At 43.8% G+C, this 19,946-nt stretch overlaps 1 protein-coding gene across 1 annotated transcript in view; it reads right to left on the reverse strand.

The window, feature by feature from the left end:
- Window positions 1-8,152: 8,152 nt before the first annotated feature.
- Window positions 8,153-19,946, reverse strand: part of TRPM8 (transient receptor potential cation channel subfamily M member 8) — a 71,491-nt gene continuing 59,697 nt past the window's right edge. The window contains exons 21-24 of the mRNA XM_028105282.2: window positions 18,328-18,518; window positions 13,800-13,899; window positions 12,712-12,745; window positions 8,153-8,203 (exon numbers count right to left, since the gene is read on the reverse strand). Of these exons, the coding sequence (XP_027961083.1) occupies window positions 8,153-8,203; window positions 12,712-12,745; window positions 13,800-13,899; window positions 18,328-18,518 (376 nt within the window). The remainder of the gene's footprint in view (window positions 8,204-12,711; window positions 12,746-13,799; window positions 13,900-18,327; window positions 18,519-19,946) is intronic.

Here is a 19,946-nt window from a genome sequence, read left to right on the forward strand (position 1 = left end):
AGAACTTGGGGGAAGCCAATTTCCTCCATCGAGTGCACAAGCAGGTGCTTCTTGAAGCCTTCACACGAGCCTTCCTTAGTCTTCCTCCTACTGCCCTTGCACCTGTCCCTGCACTTGGCATACTGCCTCGTGGTGTTACTTCTGTTTCTTAAATCAATCCCCTCTCCTCTGGGAGATGGTAAGACAGTGGGGGGCAGGGGCCTCCAAATGCTTCCATTTATTCTGAACCATTCTTATTACCCAGGACGTGCTCACAGTGGACAGTTAATGACAGCACATTATACATAGAAGGGGATGAGGGAGACTTCTCCTTGTCAAACAAGACCTCTGTAGGGGGAAGAAACTGATTTTTAAAAAACTGGTGCTGTAAATGTGTCGATCAGAGCAGAAGGTACATTTCTGAACCACAGATGTTTAGGATCAAGCTGGGGCTTTGGGGCTAGCTCTGGTCTGATCAACGAATGGGGCAGGCCACCAAAGGTTGCTTTTCCTCTAAAGATTTCCATCTTCAGGGGAATAAAGGCCCAGGGTGGGAGTAGTGTGGGTGGGGAGGCCGGGGGGGTATTCATCACGGACACCAGCCCCAGCTTGTCTGAGCGCCCGACTTCTGAGCCTTTTGTTTTTGAGACAGAGGCTGTCTCCATGGCGACCAGCAGCTCAGTCCCCACGAGACCCAGAAGAATCTGAGACGGGTAGGGGGACACACACTCCCTCAATTCTCCCTGGAACAAATGTGGGGGCTTTAGAGCAAGAAGACCCTGCCTTCAGCACGGAAACCATGCTCCAGGTGGGGCCTGAGGCTCCATGATCACAAGTGGGGTTGTGGACAACAGACATCCACATTGGCCCCAAGACAGATCCTAAGACCCTCTTGTGAGCTCACAGGGGATCTCTCTAACCTCAGAAATAGCTAGGCATGTCTGAGGGGTGGGGACCTATGGGGGACTTCTGTTTAGAGAAGTCGGCTCATGTAACCCTGGGAACGAAATTCCTATAGAAACGAATCTGACTAAACTAAGGAATTTGAAGCCTTCTCCAAAGGAACTGATCCTTGTCCAGGCCTCCGGAATGGCCGAAGATCCAGCAATCATCAAGCCACCCAAGATGGACATGCCAGTGACAGAAGGGAAGAAACCACCGCCCCAGACCCATAATCTCAAAGCCCGTGACTTGAATGTGCTCACACCCACTGGCTTCCAGAGCTCTTTGTATCCCAGGGACTCTGGATGGAGGGTATCCTGGGCCCAACTCCCCCTTTACCTTGGTTCTGACATAGAAAGTGTGGTTGCTTGGTTTTTTTAGACCTCTTAAACCAAGGCTAGAGCTAGAGACCTAACTGGTTTTGGAGAGACGTTAGTGCAAAGCTTGTCCTTGTATGGAAGAAGCCACTTTGTGCTGGTTCATTAACGGTGAAACTAAGGAATCCCAGCCGCGAAGTAGGGGGGCCTCATCACCCATTTCCGTATTATTTACCACAGACAAGAACTTTGCCCATTGCTTACTAGGTCACTAATGTTTGTGTTGTTCCAGGACTGGGGCTTGGTTTCCTGACCACCATCAAGGGGAGCGTGGAGAAATCATGGACTAGAGGCAATCACGGGCTAGTTTAGACTCTGACCCGGTTAACGGTGCTCTTCCATGCACTCCAGCCTTGCCAGCTGGGGGACCTGACATCTGTTTGAGACCTGGGTACAACTCACAGCCAGACTGGGCAGGGACCCCTCTTCCTGTGCTGAAACCAGAGTGCCCTCCTGCTTTGATAGCCCTGACAGATCACTTCTTCTTGCAGCCACTTCTTACCAGAGCACCTCTTTGGCCAGTGCTGTCGGAGGGATGCATCGCTTCTATGTGTCACGGAACAGACACTGGTCTTGCATATCCTTTTTTGCACTTTTCAAGTGAGATCAATCTGACTCCAGTTTGGTTGAAAATTTCCTAAGGGAGGAAATTCAGTCTACTGTTTTGGTACAGATACATGGATGGTAAACCTTTTTAAAGTAAAGAAAGTAAATAAATCTTCTTTTTAAAGTAAAGAAGGTGGTAGCCTACATGTAAAGTGTAGTCTTGAGTTTCCTGTGAAACTAGTGTCACCCTATTTCGATTTTCTTGTTCAGGCCAGGCATAAAGCTTTTTTTTTTCTGGGAGGTGGAAGAATTTTAAATTTTTCTAGATGAAATCATTAAAAAAGGCCCCAGAAAGAGCCACATATTTTTTTAAAGATTTTATTTATTTATTTATTTATTTACGAGAGAGAGAGTGAGAGAGAGAGCACGAGCTGGGGGAGGGGGCAGAGGGAGAAGCAGACCCCCCGATGAGCAGGGAGTCCGATGCAGGACTCGATCCCAGGACCCTGAGATCATGACCTGAGCCGAAGGCAGACACTCAACCTACTGAGCCACCCAGGCGTCCCAAAGAGCCACATATTTTTATAAATATATAACTTACTGAAGAAAAGAACTAAGGAAGCCACATTTTTATTTCCCCTCTCACCATGTACATGCTTGGTCATTGTCTTAAACACCGTCTTAAAATTCCCGTTTTGTTTGTGTGTTTTGGATAGTATCATGTCTACATAAGAAACTGAACTGACCTTTCCATAGAGAGGTCCTGGCATCTAAAATGATCAGGATAATTAATTTATTTGTGTCTTCTGTTATGCCTGTATCTCTCATTTGTGTTGACAATAAAAATCCTTACTGCTTTCTCAAAAAAAAAAAAAAAAAGAGAGAGAAGAGAAGAAAAGGAATTTTGTTTTATTTCCACTGTCAATAAAATGACACAACAACACCGGACACTTCTTCCTTGTCATTTAATTCACTAACACACTCATTTACACCAAGGTGCAGGATTACCCGCAGTGGTGCACAGGACACAGTGAACACCACACACGAAGGCATGGCAGCTTTGGTTAGAGGTATGATCCACACCTGTGCTATTTCTGTGAGCTACACTCAAAATAATGACTTTGCATGTGCAAAAATCGCATGGCATAGCCATGTAAAAACGTCTACCAGACAAGCTGAGTTGAAAACACTTAGCTTTCTTGAAAACACTTTCTTCTCTAGGACCAGTGAACTCTGAGTATGGTCCAGGCTCTCTGTCATTAGCATCAACAGGAGAACTTCTTGTGCTACTGATACTAAGGTGCATGTAGGCCTCTTTCTTACACTAACAAAAACACAGGTAGCGGAAATAGAAGTACATGGACAAACGCACTGAAGGGAATCAGTCAACAGTTATGCTAAATTTTGTCTCAGGAGAGGTTTTCAGTTTGATTGACTGATTTTATTCAAATTCACTACTGGAATGAGGGTAAGAGGTTGAGACTGCTGTTTCTCCCTGGACAAATTTACATACACACTGCCACACACCTTCTTTTTCCCCAGGCAGTACGGACATGACCTAAGGCTCTTCTTGGTGGCTTCAGAAAAGGCACATATTCTAGTTGAAACAAAAGTAACATTCTCCCATGAACAGAGAAGTTTTGAAAATTCCACTGATTGGCAATTTCTGTCGTACAAATTTTATTCCATCTACCTTTAGCATCTGAAACCATGAGCTTCAACCCTATTCAAGAGGATTCCCCTTTAAGCCATTAATAAGGTTTAAGTAAAAACAGAATTCATTCCCATGTATTCATTCCCTGCCAACATTATGAATATTGTGAGTAATCATTTTAACTAAAGCCCAGACAAAATGATAAGACACTTTTTTTTGGTCCGTGCTTTTGTAGTTTTTTTAACGAGATGATCTTTTAATAGCTTCCTTCCAAGATTTCCTTCTTCAGCCACTGAGTTTATAGTCTATTCAAAGCTGGAAAGACTAATTATGGACACTTAAAGTGCCTTATGTTCTTCTAGCATATCTTTTGGGCAAAGCTACCACCACTTCCCGAGAAAGCTGAGACTAGAAGTGTTCAGCAAGATTATCTCCCCAATTCTACACCAATACCTTCACCATTTGCAATATTTAAATAAGTGTGTTTATTTCTGCTAAACTGAGGATTAAATATAATACCTTATGTTAAGAGTTCTAATTTCACATATCTCATATCTTAGGCTAAAGTTAATAATTCCTCTTAGCTATACATTTATGAAAAAGCCTTATAAATGATTTGATAATCAATATGTACCCCCAGGAGTCTAGCTATGGGAAAATTTCCCAAATGCAGAAAAAGATTCATGCACCAAGACGCTCATCCCATCGACCAATTGGAAACAGCTTTCAATGACCAGCATTATGGAAATCACTGGAGGTTGAATCATTAATGTAATGTTTAAGAAGACCATGAATATAACAAAAACATCCTTGATAAAATACTAAGTGAAAAAGCTTATACAAAACTGTATATGTGGGATGATGACATCATGTAAAATTTTATAAGAGAAATAAAATATGCAGAGAAAGAAATAGATTTGGAAACGCACCTTAAAATGTTAGCAGTGATTATCTTTAACCACTAGTGGGACTATTTATATTCCTTCTACTGTGCCATGTAGTCTGAATTTTCTATAATATCCATGGAATATTTTTATTGGGAAAAGAATGAATAAGAGAAGAAAGGAGCACCCACTGAAAACAAAATCAGGGGTGCCTCTCAAGGTCCCATTTTGGAGTGATTCTTCACGTCTTTAAGAATGGAGAGCTCCTGGTGAAGTGTGAGAGGGTAGGATGGGGCTTTGCCACCACCTTTGATAGATAAAAAGCATAATGAGAAGTAAGAATAGTCTTTCCTGAGAAAAGCAGGGCCTTCTTGCTCCACCATGTTTTAGAATCTACCCTGACTAGGGAGACTTTTAACAACATGCCAACTAATTAGTCACACACTCCTAAAAGGGAAGTAGCAGAGAAGTGATTAAGCTAAACAACAATGGTATGGGAGGGAAGGCATGACCCGGATCTCATTCCCAGGTGGGATGTAATATGCACGGGTCAGAAGTAGGAAAAGTGAAGGAAGAAGGGGAGTGCAGGAACACACTCTAAAATGATCCACAGCGAGTACGAGCGATCGAGACTCAGGAAGTAACAAGGAAGCTGTCCTTCACGTTCATCTTCTCGTGTGAAACTAATCACGTGTCTGTTCCTCAGGTTTGAGCACACTGGGGTGATGAAAGCCATCTGCAAGGCACACGCAGGGCCTGAACAGTTCTCACTGAGTAGTCAGTAACAAGACTGTTCTTCAGCCTTCCTTGACTTGTTCCCACCCAGATTTCGGATTTACCTGTGAAACAGAAAGAACACTGTTTTAAGAATGGACTCCCCACTTCCGTGCTCAGGAGATGATTTGCTTCTAAATATATTGGTAATATATTGGTCATGAGTCCAAATACACTTCCAAAAAATGATTTTCTTTTGGTATTGAAGTGGCTAGGAGGCTGTTTTTTCTCTTAAAGATGTGAGTTCTGACCAATTTAACCATGAGAACCCAAAGACTACAGGTGAGGGACAGAGACTCGGCTCAGGCCAGGTGAAGACCTAGAAAGTTTCCGAGTGCTTGATTTGCTGAGTGGTTTCCCACTAATAAAAGGGTGAGTTGAAAATAAAGATAAGAACTGTAATGATTTATTGAAATGAAGTTTCATTATGACACCCAAAAGAATTTCAGATTCTTTCACTGAACTGGAGTTTCAGTGTAGCAAATGCAAGAATCAATGGATTATTGTGTAGGGATCAAGCCATTTCCAGTGACTGTCCTTCCCCCACGGCCCTCAGGTCCTTGGGCCCACTCTAAGTATAAAGTTATGAGAAAACAAATGGCTTTGTTCTGTCCTCAGGTCTTAATTCCTTTCAGCCTTAGTGTGGGAGAAAGGGAAATATATGCACAACTGTCTGTTTATTTTATCCCAAGTTATTGGACCAAAGTCTGATCTAGGGATGGAGAGCCCAGATTGGCAAATTAAAGAAGACTTGCCCCTATCAACACCAGTTCACTTCCACCTACAGTTGGCATTCTCCTTCCTTGCCCTTACCCCCAAAAAAGATGACCTTCACCTCTCTAGAGACCGAAGCATCAGAATAATGTTTTAGCAGCATGTAGATGGTTGCCTATAAAATTACATTTTCCGTGAACTTCTAAAGGATATGCCAGACAGACAACATGAAGAAAAAGAAAAAGAAAAAGACAATGGGTCTTATATTGAGAAGAAAAAAATATACCAAAACACTGGGCATACCGAATTCATTGTTTCTAAGATATCAGTGGTTACGAATTTACGGGGTATCTCTTTTCTAATCCTCTTTCTTTCATGGGTGGCTTGCACAGAAATGGAGGAATGTCTTTCTCCCAATTCACTTTCATTTGCCAATTCATTAACTCTCCATATATTAATAAAAAATTAAGTTTTATCAAAAGATAATTAGTCGGTAAGAAGCCAGTGCATCTGCTCGTTTTACTCACAGTCAACACATCTGAAGAGGAACAAGAGTTGAGGACACTGAAGCTGTGAGAGGTGGATGGGCATCTCATTTGGGATATTTTCTTATCTTTTCTATCTTTCATGGTTTTTTTTAAATCATGTTTAATTTTTTTATCTCTTCCTTTTTTTAATGTATTTCAGCTCACAAATTAAACAAAATGACAAATGTTTCAAAACTCAAATTATAATTTATTTTTCACTAAAATACTATTGTTTTCATTATGAAAGAGTTGAAATACATTCCTCCTAAATATGTAAGGCTTGTTGTCTTGAGCACATTAGGAGTTCATGCCTGCCTTTCAGATTATACAAAACATGTATCAGTCTTGCTCTAACAAAGTCCCCCCATATGATCCATAATTGTCAGAACCCAAGGAAAAGTATGGAGTGACCAGACATATTCAAAGGAACCTCATGCAACACAATCCTCTCCATGACACAATCAATCTGTGAAGAGAAATTCTGCAGTGTAAGTGCTCAGTGCATAGCTCGGGATCGATGTCTGAGCCTCAGCACAGGTCATGATACAGGACTTCTCTGAGAAGTTAGTGGGCATTCAATAAAGATTAAGGAAAGGGGGGGAAGAGGAAGGAGGAAGGAAGGAAGGAAAGAAGGAAGGAAGGAAGGAAGGTAGGAAGGAAGGAAGGAAGGAAGGAAGGAAGGTAGGAAGGAAGGAAGGAAGGAAGGAAGGAAGGAAGGAAGGAAGGAAGGAAGGTAGGAAGGAAGGAAGGAAGGAAGGAAGGAAGGAAGGAAGGAAGGAAGGAAAGGGGAGGGAGGGAGGGAGGGAAGGGGAAGAATAGAGAGAGGGAGAGAGTCTTAATTGTATTTCCATTCCTAGCTATTTATTTTCTTTAAAAATTCTAGTCAAATGGAATCCCCATTGCTGTTTTTCCCTAAACCTACATGCTTACATTTTAATATTTAGGTTCTGAATTTGGACTGGTAATGAAAAAACATAATTAAGGCAAATGGTAAGATCATAGAGCCAAATCTTGGTTTCAACTGCCAGGCCTTGAATGTCTAAAACATTTTTGGTAGGAAAAAGATGATCAACATATATTTATACATCCCACAGCAATAAACATGCATAGTGCATAGTGTATCATGAGAATGAGGTACATGTTTTGGGCACTGATCCATAAAAATATCCATAAAAGAGAGTTAAGGAAGAAAAAAATACCAAGTCTTTGACCTTGATTCAATTAATGCCAAAATAGCCATATAGTTTGTGAGTGTCTTTAAAAGATTCAAAAGGGGGCGCCTGGGTGGCTCAGTCGTTAAGCGTCTGCCTTCCGCTCAGGTCATGATCCCAGGGTCCTGGGATCGGGCCCCGCATCGGGCTCCCTGCTCCGCGGGAAGCCTGCTTCTCCCTCTCCCTCTACCCCTGCTTGTGTTCCCTCTCTCGTTCATCTTTTAAAAAATAAATAAAAGATTCAAAAGGATACTTGTACCTTATTGCTAGCAGTGCTAACCTCCTCTGGGGAGCAAAATTGGTGGGAAAGGAACGTGAAGAGAGGCTTCTACTTGTTCCTTCCTATAAGCCTATATTGTTTGAATTTTTTAAACAATGCATTATTTCCAAACCTGGTAATATAGGAAAATAAAACAATGAAGAAAAAAATACCATGATTTTAAATTAGTCTTAAAATATGTAAATTTTCAGAGCAAAAATATAGCCCATTAACATGACTTACCTTGCTATAATTAGATTTTTCTCCATTACAGTCCATGAAGTTCTATTTGATTTTATTAGCAATCTCTTTCAGAAGACCCTTGAGATCATTAATCTTGGAAAGGGGCAAAAAAATAGAACTGGTCTTAAGATAAATTTTCCAACTGTCAATGATTTAAATGATTACTCTATGGCTTTTCCATGAAACAGATGTAGATACTAAGCAGTAAGTATGGCACATCCTGGAATAGGGCAGAATGCATGGCAGGTGATATGGACCCCGCCCACTGCTTACTTTCTGAAATCATGTCCACTAGCAAATACTCATCAGCACCAAGGAGTGTGAGTTTTTCTCAAAGGCAAATCAGTAATGGTTCTTACATAGAAATGACAGGTTTTAACCACACAGAGAAATACTATGTAGAAATAATCATGGCATATGTAATTAACACTAATAAAATTATAAGATACTGACAAAGTGTCACTTCGGTAGAAGTATAATACTAATAAAAATATGATACAGGGACGCCTAGGTGGCTCAGTTGGTTAAGTGTCTGCCTTTGGCTCAGGTCGTGATCCCGGGGTCCTGAGATCGAACCCCAGGTCAGGCTCTCTGCTCAGCGGGGAGTCTGCTTCTCCCTCTCCCCCTGCCCCTTCCCCCACTCATGGGCACACTCACGCCCTCTCTCTCTCAAATAAATAAATAAATATTTTAAAATAATAATAATATGATACAATACTAATAAATCAAATATCTGCAACCAAAATGTCTACTCTCACAAAAAAAGTATAAATAGTAAAACAATTTAAGTAAAAGGCATAATAAAATTATTTTCGGTACATGCATCTTTCACAAGCTTATGACACAAGACGAATGAAGCTCGTTCTAAATTACACACCTTATCGGTATATTTGATAAAAGCTCATGGACATAGTGCAATTTCAATACAGTTGGTTTCTAACTTGCCATATTTCTCGCTCAAGGGAAAAAAAAATCTGTGTTTATCTTGGGCTTATTTCCAGTAATAATCTCTTCATTTAACTTTTTCCTTTTTTTCTAAGAACAAAAAGAATCCATAAGGGCTAATAGCTGCCTAAAATGAAGAAGATCTAGTAAGATCCCTACTTACAGACCTAAGGTCAATTGTGAATTGACTTTGTTTTCGGGTATAATGAGATGGAGAGGTCTTTTATTCGCCCAGGGGCTTGGTGAGAGCCCTGTATTTGTTGGTGGTAGAATCACTTCAATAAGCTGTTTAAAGCAGACGTAAGATTCTGAGAGCTTGCTCAACAAACAGGTGATGATCCCTAAAGTTCTCTGTATAGGGAAAAGAGAGACTTTTTTGTTGCTCAGGAGGGGAGGGGTACAGGATCCAGGAGGGAATAAAGAGGGGGGGCAGGGGGGCAGGATGAGAAGCAGGGCAAAAGGTAGTGAAATCCCGCACAGTTTGAGGCCTCCCTGGGCCCCACCCAGATTCTCCCCAAACCTACAAAATACATGGCATCGGTGAGCTTCCGGTAGGAACCAGCAAAGGCGCTGAGCTCCACAGCCAGGGGCATGCAAAGGGGACAGAACCTGTAAGCTCTTCTCTGAGGGCCCTGGGGACTCCTGTCCTGCACATGTGCATGGACAGCCTTCAACTGTGCTTTCAGTGACAAGCAACTTCTTCACCCCCACCTCCCACAACCTCCACAGCTCAGGCCCACTGTCCCCACTGACCGTGTCACGACCAGCCCCTCAGCGGTCAGGAGGTCTCGGTCTGCAAACAGCGTGGCCCCTGGGAGTCAGGTCAGCTCGTCCAGTGCCCTGGTTCACCTGATGACCTCTGACCCAGGCCTGGTGGACTCCAGGAGGGCGGAGGCTCCAGCCCTGCCCCTCTCTCCCTCCAAAGCCACCCCAAGTGAGACCACAAGTAAAAACAACACAACACCACAACCCAAAATAGCCTGATTTCTGCAGAAACACACACCTAGACAAGTCCAGGCGGCCTCTATTCCCAAACCAGACTGTTTAAGTTGCTCTTCTGCAGCCACCCCGATGGCTCGGAGGGTCTTTGAAAGAGTCCACCAGATGTGCCCCTCTCAGGCTAAAACTCTGCAGAGGCCTCCCCTGCACAGGGATAAAATCCAACTGGACATAAGCAAGTTCCCACACAGGGCAGCCCAGCCGCCCCCACTTCCTCCCACTCAGAGCTCCCCTGGTTCACACTGCCCCTTGGTCGCTGCCTGGAACTCTCCCCATTTCTCCGGACTCAGGGCCTTCACAGGTGCTGACCCTGCTCCCTGCTGACGCAGACACGGGCAATCTGTGGAATGCGTGCCAGATACTGCATTGAAAATCATTGTTGCCATCGAATCCTGCACAGTTCAGCTCCTATAACCACACCGCTTCACAAAGGCGTCCATTCATGACATTGGGGGGGGGCCACATCTGCTTCGATGGCTCTTAGCCCCATGCCTGGCACATCGCAGGTGCTCGGTAAATATGTACTATGTGGCCTAGGCACAGAAGCAGCAGACAATACATGTAAATATAAATACATGAGGTGGAAAAGAAAATTTATCACGTGAGGATATATATTTTTTATCACATACTATATGTGTCTAATACAAATACTTAGAATACTATCTCGTATTGCTTCTTTCATATATTCTCTTAATATTCGCTAAATTTTCTATAATCTTTAAACACACCTAGCACTTTTCTTTTCCCTCTCCATTGATTATAATCATGATATACATCCTAGCATGATCATTTATGTACAACACTCAACTCCAATCAAATAGGAATCTTCCCAGCCCCTCAGTGAATGATCAACAACACAACATCAGGATGAGAGAAGCTGTAACAAGATACACTATTACGTGATGGTGAGTCCCCAAAGATGGCTGCCGATGGTTCCTTTGTGCCTGTCCACCAGTGCCACTCCCACCGCAAGAGGCGGGTGACTGAATCCGGGCTGGCCCGTGGCTGCTCTGATCAATAGACTCTGGTGGACGTGACGTCACCTCAGGTCCAGGCCTAGACCTCAAGAGCGATGGCAGTCTCAGCTTCCTCACTCTTGGAAGAAGGGGGGGCTGCCTCAAGACCGCCATGTGGTGACCAGCCCAAGCCACAAGGATCAAACGTCACGGGTGAGAGAGAAGCCACATGAACGAGCACCGAGATGCCAGATCCTGGCCTCGTCACCAGCTGAATCCAGCCCAAGAAACCCAGCCGTGTCCACATGAAGCAGAACTGCCCGGATGAGCTCTCCCCAAATTCCTGGCCCATGAGAGAAAGCAAGCACAAAATAAATGGTGGGTTGAAGCCACTGAAGTGTAGGGGTTGTTTGTTACGCAGCAAAGCATTTGATCCTCCTGGGTAGTTGACTCCAATGTATAGAGCTGGCCGTTCCAGAGAAAGGAAAGGAGACGGAGACTCAGGAGGAAGAGAAGAGCTACTCCAGGGGGACCAGGAAGGCATACCATCCTGCCAGGACCAGGCTTCAAGAGATGAGGCTTATGAAAACACAGCCTTGGTTTTTTAAGAATGTTGGTGGTAAATAATACATAAATAACCAAGAAAGTTTGAACTGGACAAATTCTTATGTAAGATCTCCGTGAGGGGCAACTTTGAGTCATTTATTCACTCAGCAAATGTTCATTGAGACCCTAGTGGTCCAGGCAAGGCACTGGGTGCCCGAGATTCTGCCTCACCTGATGGGGTACTGTCCAGCCACCAAACAACACAGCACTGGGAGGGAGTGTGACTATCATCACCCAGGATGCTCGTCTCAAAATACCATGATAAAGTACCAGATATCATCTCCTCCACAGAGCCTAAAAGCGATCCAGTATTTATGAGTCAATTGTAATTTCTGCTAAACCTAATCATCATTTCTGGCCACCCAGCTCAGGGTGGATGTGAGCACACTCTCCCTACGCCTAATGTTCACATGTGTATTCATGCATCTGCAGTGCCCTTCAAATTAAATAGCTAGCAAATTAGAGTGGCATCAAAGACGAGCACAGAGACTCATAGGCTCCCAAATTGCTCTTCTGAGCCTCGCTGGTGTTTCTGTAACTACAAGCATCTTACACCTGCTTTCACAGCTGAGAGAAAGAGAAAAAGGGGCCTGGGTCCGACAGAGACATGAAAGAGTTCAGAGATCATGGGAATGGGACTCCAGCACTATTGTCCAGAGGGGCCGGGAACATCTGAGAAGCAGCTCTATTCCAGCACCCAGACCTTACTCAGTGAATGAAGAAAGATGAATATGGAACAGGGTCACTTCTATCTTTTTTTTTTTTAATAATTAACTTCTTTTGTTTTCAGACCACAATCACTGGCCTCTATCTGAAAGCTCAAAGATAACACAGATTTTTTGAGAAAGAGCAAGTGCACATGAGCAGGGGGGTGAGGTGGGGAGGGGGAGGGGCACCGGGAGAGGGAGAGGGAAAGAACCTCAAGCTGACTCTACCCTGAGTGCAGAGCCCGACCCGGGGCTCAATCCCACGACCCTGAGATCAGGACCTGAGCTGAAACCAGGAGTCGGACGCTTAACTGACTGAGCCACCCAGGCGCCCCAGATAACACAGACTTTTAAAAAAATGTTTCCCATACTATTATCAGAACTATACCTTTATATCCAGCTGTCTAAACCGATGCCTCATTCTTCAAAGAAGTTAAAAAAAAAAAAAAAACAGAGAGAGAACAAGAGAAGGGGGAGGGGGGAGAGAAGAGGCTATTAGATGCCATTTTACAGTCTTTTAAAGAACAAAACACAGATCAGGGTCATTTTCAACTAAATCCATGTCAACTGCCGTTTTCTCCCCAGCACCCATACGAAGGGGGATCCCACCCATCCTCACCCCAGTCAGCAGCACAGCGAGTACATGATACCTCCGCTGAGAGGGCGGTAAGGTCCAACCCTCCTTTCCAGAATCAAGATCTCAGAGTCCAGGAATGGAGAAGAGCTTAGGGAGCCTACCTTGTTGCTCAAAGATAGAGAGCACGCCATCTATCCCATGTGTCCGAGTAGCTGTGTTGAACTTAGCACAGGGATTGGGTGTGCTTACGTTTACACTTTCTTTGTCAAAGTAAATTTTAAGGTATGTTTGGAGCTCTCAGTAAGAGTGACATCAGACCGTTAACCATGTTAACGTGCATAAGAAGAAGGGCACGCGTGTAAAGGCCATGCATGACGCATTACTTGGGGACCATCTATGGATTTAGCTGTGACTTAGCTAGTTCTATGGGCCATTTATAACAACTCCATGTGATTCATAAATGATGGTCAGGACTTCTCAAGGACAACTGTAACAGATCTACCAAATGGTTTTCAATTCTATTTCTTCATCACAGAGACATGTGTGCAGCACCTGCAAGATCATGCCAATTGCCCAGGATCTGTGGGTCTCCCAGGAACCCACCTCTGCCATGGCTGCACACTCTTGTTACCTGGTTCCAAGGCCCTGAACTGCAGTCCCAAAATACCTCTTTCTTCCCCAGAGCCTTGGAGGACAATCAGGATGGCAGGTGGGTGGTTCTGCCCTTCTTGAAAGGCTGGCACACACTTACGTATTTGTCATCTTCAATTGCCTAGGTAATATCTTTCTGGTGCTAGTTCTTTCTGCTGTAAATTCTCTTTACAGAGTTTACACAAATAAGCTACTTATGTTCTGCCAACTTATGCAAGCGGAGCCTTGCAAAGCAAAAGTGAACATACTCCTCTGAGGTGTCATTGGCTTTCGTGTTGATCTTGACAAGGTAATTTTCTTTCATGACACCCTCCCACGCCAGAGTCTCGTTGTCTTCATTTTTGAAACCTTGAATAATGAGACAAAAAAAAAAAAAAACCACAGCACATTCAAATTGTTTCATTGGCCCCTTACCTCTTAAATCAACACCTGCTAGTCATTTTGTGATACCCCAGAGCCAGAAGAATTAGATTTGTCCCGCACAGGCTGATCTGAGTAATGTTACTTACTAGTGACAACAGCAGAGCAATGGAGTGTTAATGAATTTCTTGGTAACAATGAGGAATTGGAGCTGCCTGAATGAAATAGGAATGCAATCTTTATTCTAAATAGAGATCAGTCTAAAGCCTGTCTGTGTGTTTTGTGACTTAGCAAAATCATTTCACCAATGAATTTTGTCCTCACGTTTTGTATGTGCTCCTCTTTCATTTGGATGACATAAAAATGCTAAATCAACCAACCACTCAGTTGGAGAACTACTGACGGATTGCTACTGTTAAGCCTAAAACCGGGGTCAGAACTTTGGAGGAGAGGAAAATAAGCCTTGGACGTCATGCAGTCTGGGTGTGGACCTCAAGGAAAATTCTTACGTCTAGTCTTTTCCTTTCATCTAAGACAGGGCTTGCTATAAAATTGGCTCGGGGGCATGTTCCAGCAAGATTTCTCAGTTCAGTTTCTTACAGCCTTTCAGTTTCTTGGGCCTTTCAGAAGGCAAGCAAACAAAGTAACAGATCACCATGGCACCTGTGTTTCAGACACTGGCGCACTGGACAGCAATCCTCCATATGAATTCAGGGGGAAAGAAAAGCACATATGTTCATGCAGGTGTCCACTTCGAAAAAAAATCTATCAAGTTTTGTTTTTAAATTGTCTCTAAATTATAAGATCTTCCTGGATTTAGAAAGAATTAATTGGGAATCAAAGACAGAGCCAATAAGGCAAGTGACAGGACTGAAGCAAAGCCTACATACCAAATACACATTTATAGAAAAGAATCCCTAATTGATTTCTTTTAATTGTATTTTTCCTAGCCAAGTGATTTCCAATGTCTTTTCCTCAAACTAAAATGTATGCAGAAGCCCAATAGGAGTACTTAAAAATGAACATGGAAAGGATCAACACACTCCTGAACACAGATAGCCAAAGAGCAACAGTGACTAATGACCAGGAAAAAGTGGCCAACTTCTCTAGCAGTCAAAACAATGCTATTGAGATGATGACATGGCATTTTCACAACCAAAGTGGAAAATTAGCAGAGTTTACAGTAACAGCTGTAGCCTATGTGGGCAAAGATGTGGATAAACTGTCTTCCTATATACCGGGAAAAAATCTGTAAATTTGTTATGGCCTTTGGGCATGATGGATGAGAAGGTGGAGGAAGAAGGTGGCCAATGATATCAAAAGACTTAAACCTGTGCATACCTTTATCTAGAAATTTCTCTCCTATAAATAACTCCAAGGAAAAAAGTCATTGATGTGCTAAGAAATGAAGGCATCTGTTTATCATAGTACTGTGTGATACTGAAAGAACTGAAACAATCTACCTGTTTAAGGGCAAGGGATTGGTTACATTAAATATGGTGCGACCACAGGCTGGGATACTCTACAGTTCAGAACTGTCATATAGATGCATATTTAGGGATATGGAAAATGTTCATGATGTATCATTAGCCAAATGAACAGATCAGATTATGAATATGTGTTTACAGAACAACCTCATTATTACATACCCACACAAAAACAATTGACTAGATACGATTATGTTGGCAATATTTATCTCTGAGTGGTGAGTTGCATGTGCTCTTGGCTCTTTCTTATTTGTGTTTTTCTATAGCTTTCAAATGTTCTATAATGAATATTACTTTTTAATCATAGAAAGAAATATATTTTATAAAAGTGGATCACTGGGTAGCATACCTTTTCATGATCACTTTTAGATGTCACCAGAACATACCCAAAATGGAAGTTTTGATTCTATGTTTTCTGAAAAGTTATTTGAAAAATCTTGCATTCTTCTCCAAAGAAGGACAATTTCGAACTTAAATCCCATGATGTCCCCCTCACTTGCAGGCAAATGCAAAGTGAATTTGGGAAGTGAATTACCACAAGAGACTCTGCCAACCACAGAGTGCTGTGGTTTCTGGAATTAGTGATCTTCAGGAAGAAGCAAATGAATGTGTGGTGAGCGGGCACCTCCAGAAGTCTCGAATGCGTAAACAGGGGGTTCTCGGCTCCCCATCTCTGTAATCACGGCACGCCGGGTGGGAAAGGACCCGCCCTGCTATGGTCAACCCATTCCCTCTATTTCTTTATTCCTTCCTGAGACTAAGAACTGTTCGAAGAGAGAGAGCATCAACAGCTTACATTATCTTTTTCTCCAAATGGTTGTAAGAACATCATTCTCCCAGGGCCCATCAGGGAAACACATGCAGATTCACAGAGTTCGTTTCTGACCTGTTTGCCTCCTGAAGCTGAAGCTCCTGTCCATTTGATGTCCAAACTGGGGGATTTGTTCCCATTTTATGTTCCCATTGTGCTTAATCATTAAATAAGTTTGGGAGGGGAATATAATGCATTTTGTCCTGCCTTCTCAACCCCATATTCAAAAGACGGATTTGTCCTTAATCATACACTGAGTTTTCTGGTTCCACTGATCCTGGACTGAGCACAGTGTACCTTTGGAGAGTGGACCTTCATTCCCTGTAGCCTTTCCGTCCACCCATGCCCAAATGGACTTCAGCCAGGGGCGGAGATTCACGACCTCACAGAGCTACTCATTTCATTTCCTGATAGCACAAATTGGTGGACTTTGTTTTAAACTTACACCAAGTCAAAGTCTTCCTCCCTGCAACTTGTATCCCTTGCTTGTTTTTTCTCTAGAGCCGTTCAAGTAAAACTGTGGCCCGAGCAGTCCAGCCGTCAAGTGACTTTGCTGGTAACTGCACCCCCAGAACCAAGTTTGTATCTGCAAAGGAAGGCAGGCCTTGAGCAAGACGACTCTTCCTACACTGTTTCTTCTCTATGAGCTATAGGGTATATCCCTTTTCATGCTTTGCTTTCCTAAATTAAAAGTTTGTGACCTAACAGTTCATTCTTTTTCTTCTGATTTTTAAAAGAAATGTAAAGATTTTCGTGGTCCCTCCAGTGCATGAGCTCCAGGGCTGTGGGTGTTGGAGAGGCTACCCCAGCCCACCCCAGAGCCAGATCCCTTGGCTTAAATCTGAGGTTAGAAGTCAAAGTTAATGGGCTGGCAGTACCCTTTCTATCTTTTTTTCTGTGTCCAAGCAACCAAATGAATAAAAATAGTCCTCTCCCTTCTTTCCTGCTTAATGTGGTTGAAACATGTCTGTGCTCTAGGACAATCTGTCTGGCTCAGAGGCTCCAGGATCAGGTGTTAAGAAAACCTAGCCTGGTGCAGGGAAGACAGTTGTACCTGAGGAGGGGTACCCAAGTGTGACGAGAATCCCCCAGTGACAGATTCGGGCTCCTCCTGCAGGGGTAAGGAGAGGGAGCTGGGTGGGGACCCTCCTGCGCCTCAATCCTTGCCAGAGCTAAGGAGGTGGGTGGCTACAGGAGAGAGAGAACCAACCGAGCTGTGGACATTCCTACTTTCTGGAAGGAGGTGGGTCCCCATCAGGGAGAGTGTGCGCAGTGTGGACCCCCGGCATTCGGAGGCTCAGGGGATGCAGCCACCAGAGAAAGGGTTGCCAAGTCCTCAGAGGTGAGGGGCCGGCCGGGGAATAGCTGAAGGGCCCACCAAGTGCCCACACAATAAAGGATCAGTTTTACACACGTGCCAGGTCAGAAAGCATGGAGCCAGCCTAGAACAGTACCCCTGTTTCTGGAAAAGACTTTCTGCTTCTTTCTCCTCCTTCCTTCCTGTGCTCCAACCCACAGCGTGTCAGCGACGGCAGCTGGTGGGTGGGAGAGAAGGGGAGTAAGGGAGGAAGAAGCCAGCGGCTCCCCCTTCCTGACAACTGTGCCAGCTAAGACGGGGTGCAGCAAAAAGGGAAGTCTCCGCCACACCGACCCCCCCCCCGGCCTGAATGGCAATTAAGCAGCTGGTTAATAGACAGACTGTATTTACTAAAGTAAAGTAATTGTAAGAATTTCCTATTTCCCTAGGAGCGGCCAGAAAAGTCATGAGCTCTGCTGGAGTAGGGCTAACATCTCCCAGAAGCAAACACAAAGTCAGGTCTTGACACCCTCCCATGAATCATGCTTGCTCCATGTCCTATTTACGTTATTATGATGCTCGCCCCGAAAGTCATTCCCCCAGAATGAGACCATCCCAGCAGATCTGCCATGCTCCCTTAATCCACTCTTTCCCCACTGCGTCATTCACGGGCTGGCCCGGTGCCCGATCTTTACAGACCTACAGACGTGCGCGGCGACACCACGGTGCATAATGCCTTCCCGCGGCCACGCAGACCGGGTGCGCTTCCCTGTGACAAATCACTGCTTTTGATCCCCTGCACAGACCGGTAAGCCACTCACAGCAGGCGGAAGGCTCGGCGTCTTTCTCCCTGCAGAAGCACCCGAAGCACTTCTTGACCACCATGTAGAAGTAGGCGAAGACCACGAAGGGGAAGGGGATGTTCAGGCGGTTGCAATACTCCTGCACCAGAAAGTACCTCTGGAACTTCCAGACCTGGTCGTTGTTCTCCTGGACGGTGCCCACAGTGTAGCTGGCCGGGGAGGTGGGGAGGGGGAGAGAAGAGTAAGCCTCAGCCTTCCACGTGCCTCCTCATGTCACTGGCAAGCATGATAATATTGATAACCAGGTAACTCCTGGGACAGCTTGAGTCCAGAAGAAGAGAGGATGAGCCCCACGGAGCCCGGGGCAAGGACAACTCAGCGCCGGGCACTCTTCCACTCGTGCCGAACCAGCATTGTGTCTGGCTTTTGGGGTTTGGGGTTTTTGTTTTTATCACCAAAAAAAAAAAAAGGCTGTCTGGTGAACTTTAAAAAATGCTTTACTTCAAGAGCTTTCAAGGATTCCCTTTTCTCGTTAAGTCTGTTACCGTATTAGCCACAAAGAGGCCAAAGGTGTCGACTCTTTTTGGAACAATTTGCCCCTCATACATTGCTAATGGGAGTTTAATTGTAAATAATCTGCAGAGGAAGTTTGCTAATATTTATCAAGGCCCTTAGAAATGTTCATCCCTTGGATCCAATGACTTTACTTCTGGAAATCTAAGACTAAGGAGGTACTGAGAAAAATATATATTATAAATGGATATGCACACAAAGCTGTCTGCTATAGTCCTGAAAGTAACAGCGGCTCCAAGCTCCCACCTCAACAGAATGGGACAACGGAAATGTCTAACACTCACAAAATATATCACCCATTATGGTTAATCAATAGGATTGCATTACCCTGCCCTTAAAAATAATGATTGTGAATAATTTTTGTACTTTGGGGAAATGCTTCTGATACATGTTAAGTGAAATAATTAGGCTCAAACTCATACTTACAACATGATCTCAGTACATAAATCGTAAGTCACGGAGAGAAATAAACCCATCAGCAGCAGTGGTCATTCATCCCTGGCACACATCATGAATGTTTTTTATTCTCGGTTGTCTGCTTTCCAAGCATTACACAATGGGCATGAATTACTTACATAATTAGAAAAAGTGTCCATGGATCAGAAAAATGTCTTATTGTGCCACTGATTTATCAGTTACAAGTCAAACCAACTATAGCATAGCTAATGCTCATCATGTACCAGACATTGTTCTAAGCAGCTTACTTATATTAATGATGTAATCTGCAAACAACTCTCTAGAGGATGTAAGTCCTTTTATCATCTATGATGAACAGATCAGGACACTGAGGCATAGCAAGCAAATATTGTCTGAGTCTCCCAACGAGGAAATGATGAAGCCAGGACCTGGGCCCTGCAATCCAGCCCAGGGTCTGTTTGCCTTGCCGCCTTACGGAGTGGAGCATGAAATGCTTTGAGCTATGCCCTATTTCCAAAGGATTCGGTTGGACTACTTAATTAAAGAAAACGATGAAGCATTTTACCATTTGTGAAGTTCAACCATCCAAGATACCTTTATTGCTGATATCAAATCACCCCTTCGAGAGCCAGAGAAGGAGCAATCAA

The sequence above is a fragment of the Eumetopias jubatus genome, unplaced genomic scaffold (assembly GCF_037043125.1).
Source record: "Eumetopias jubatus isolate StellerSeaLion01/CBP00866 unplaced genomic scaffold, mEumJub1_p1.0 scaffold_3, whole genome shotgun sequence".
NCBI lineage: Eukaryota > Metazoa > Chordata > Mammalia > Carnivora > Otariidae > Eumetopias > Eumetopias jubatus.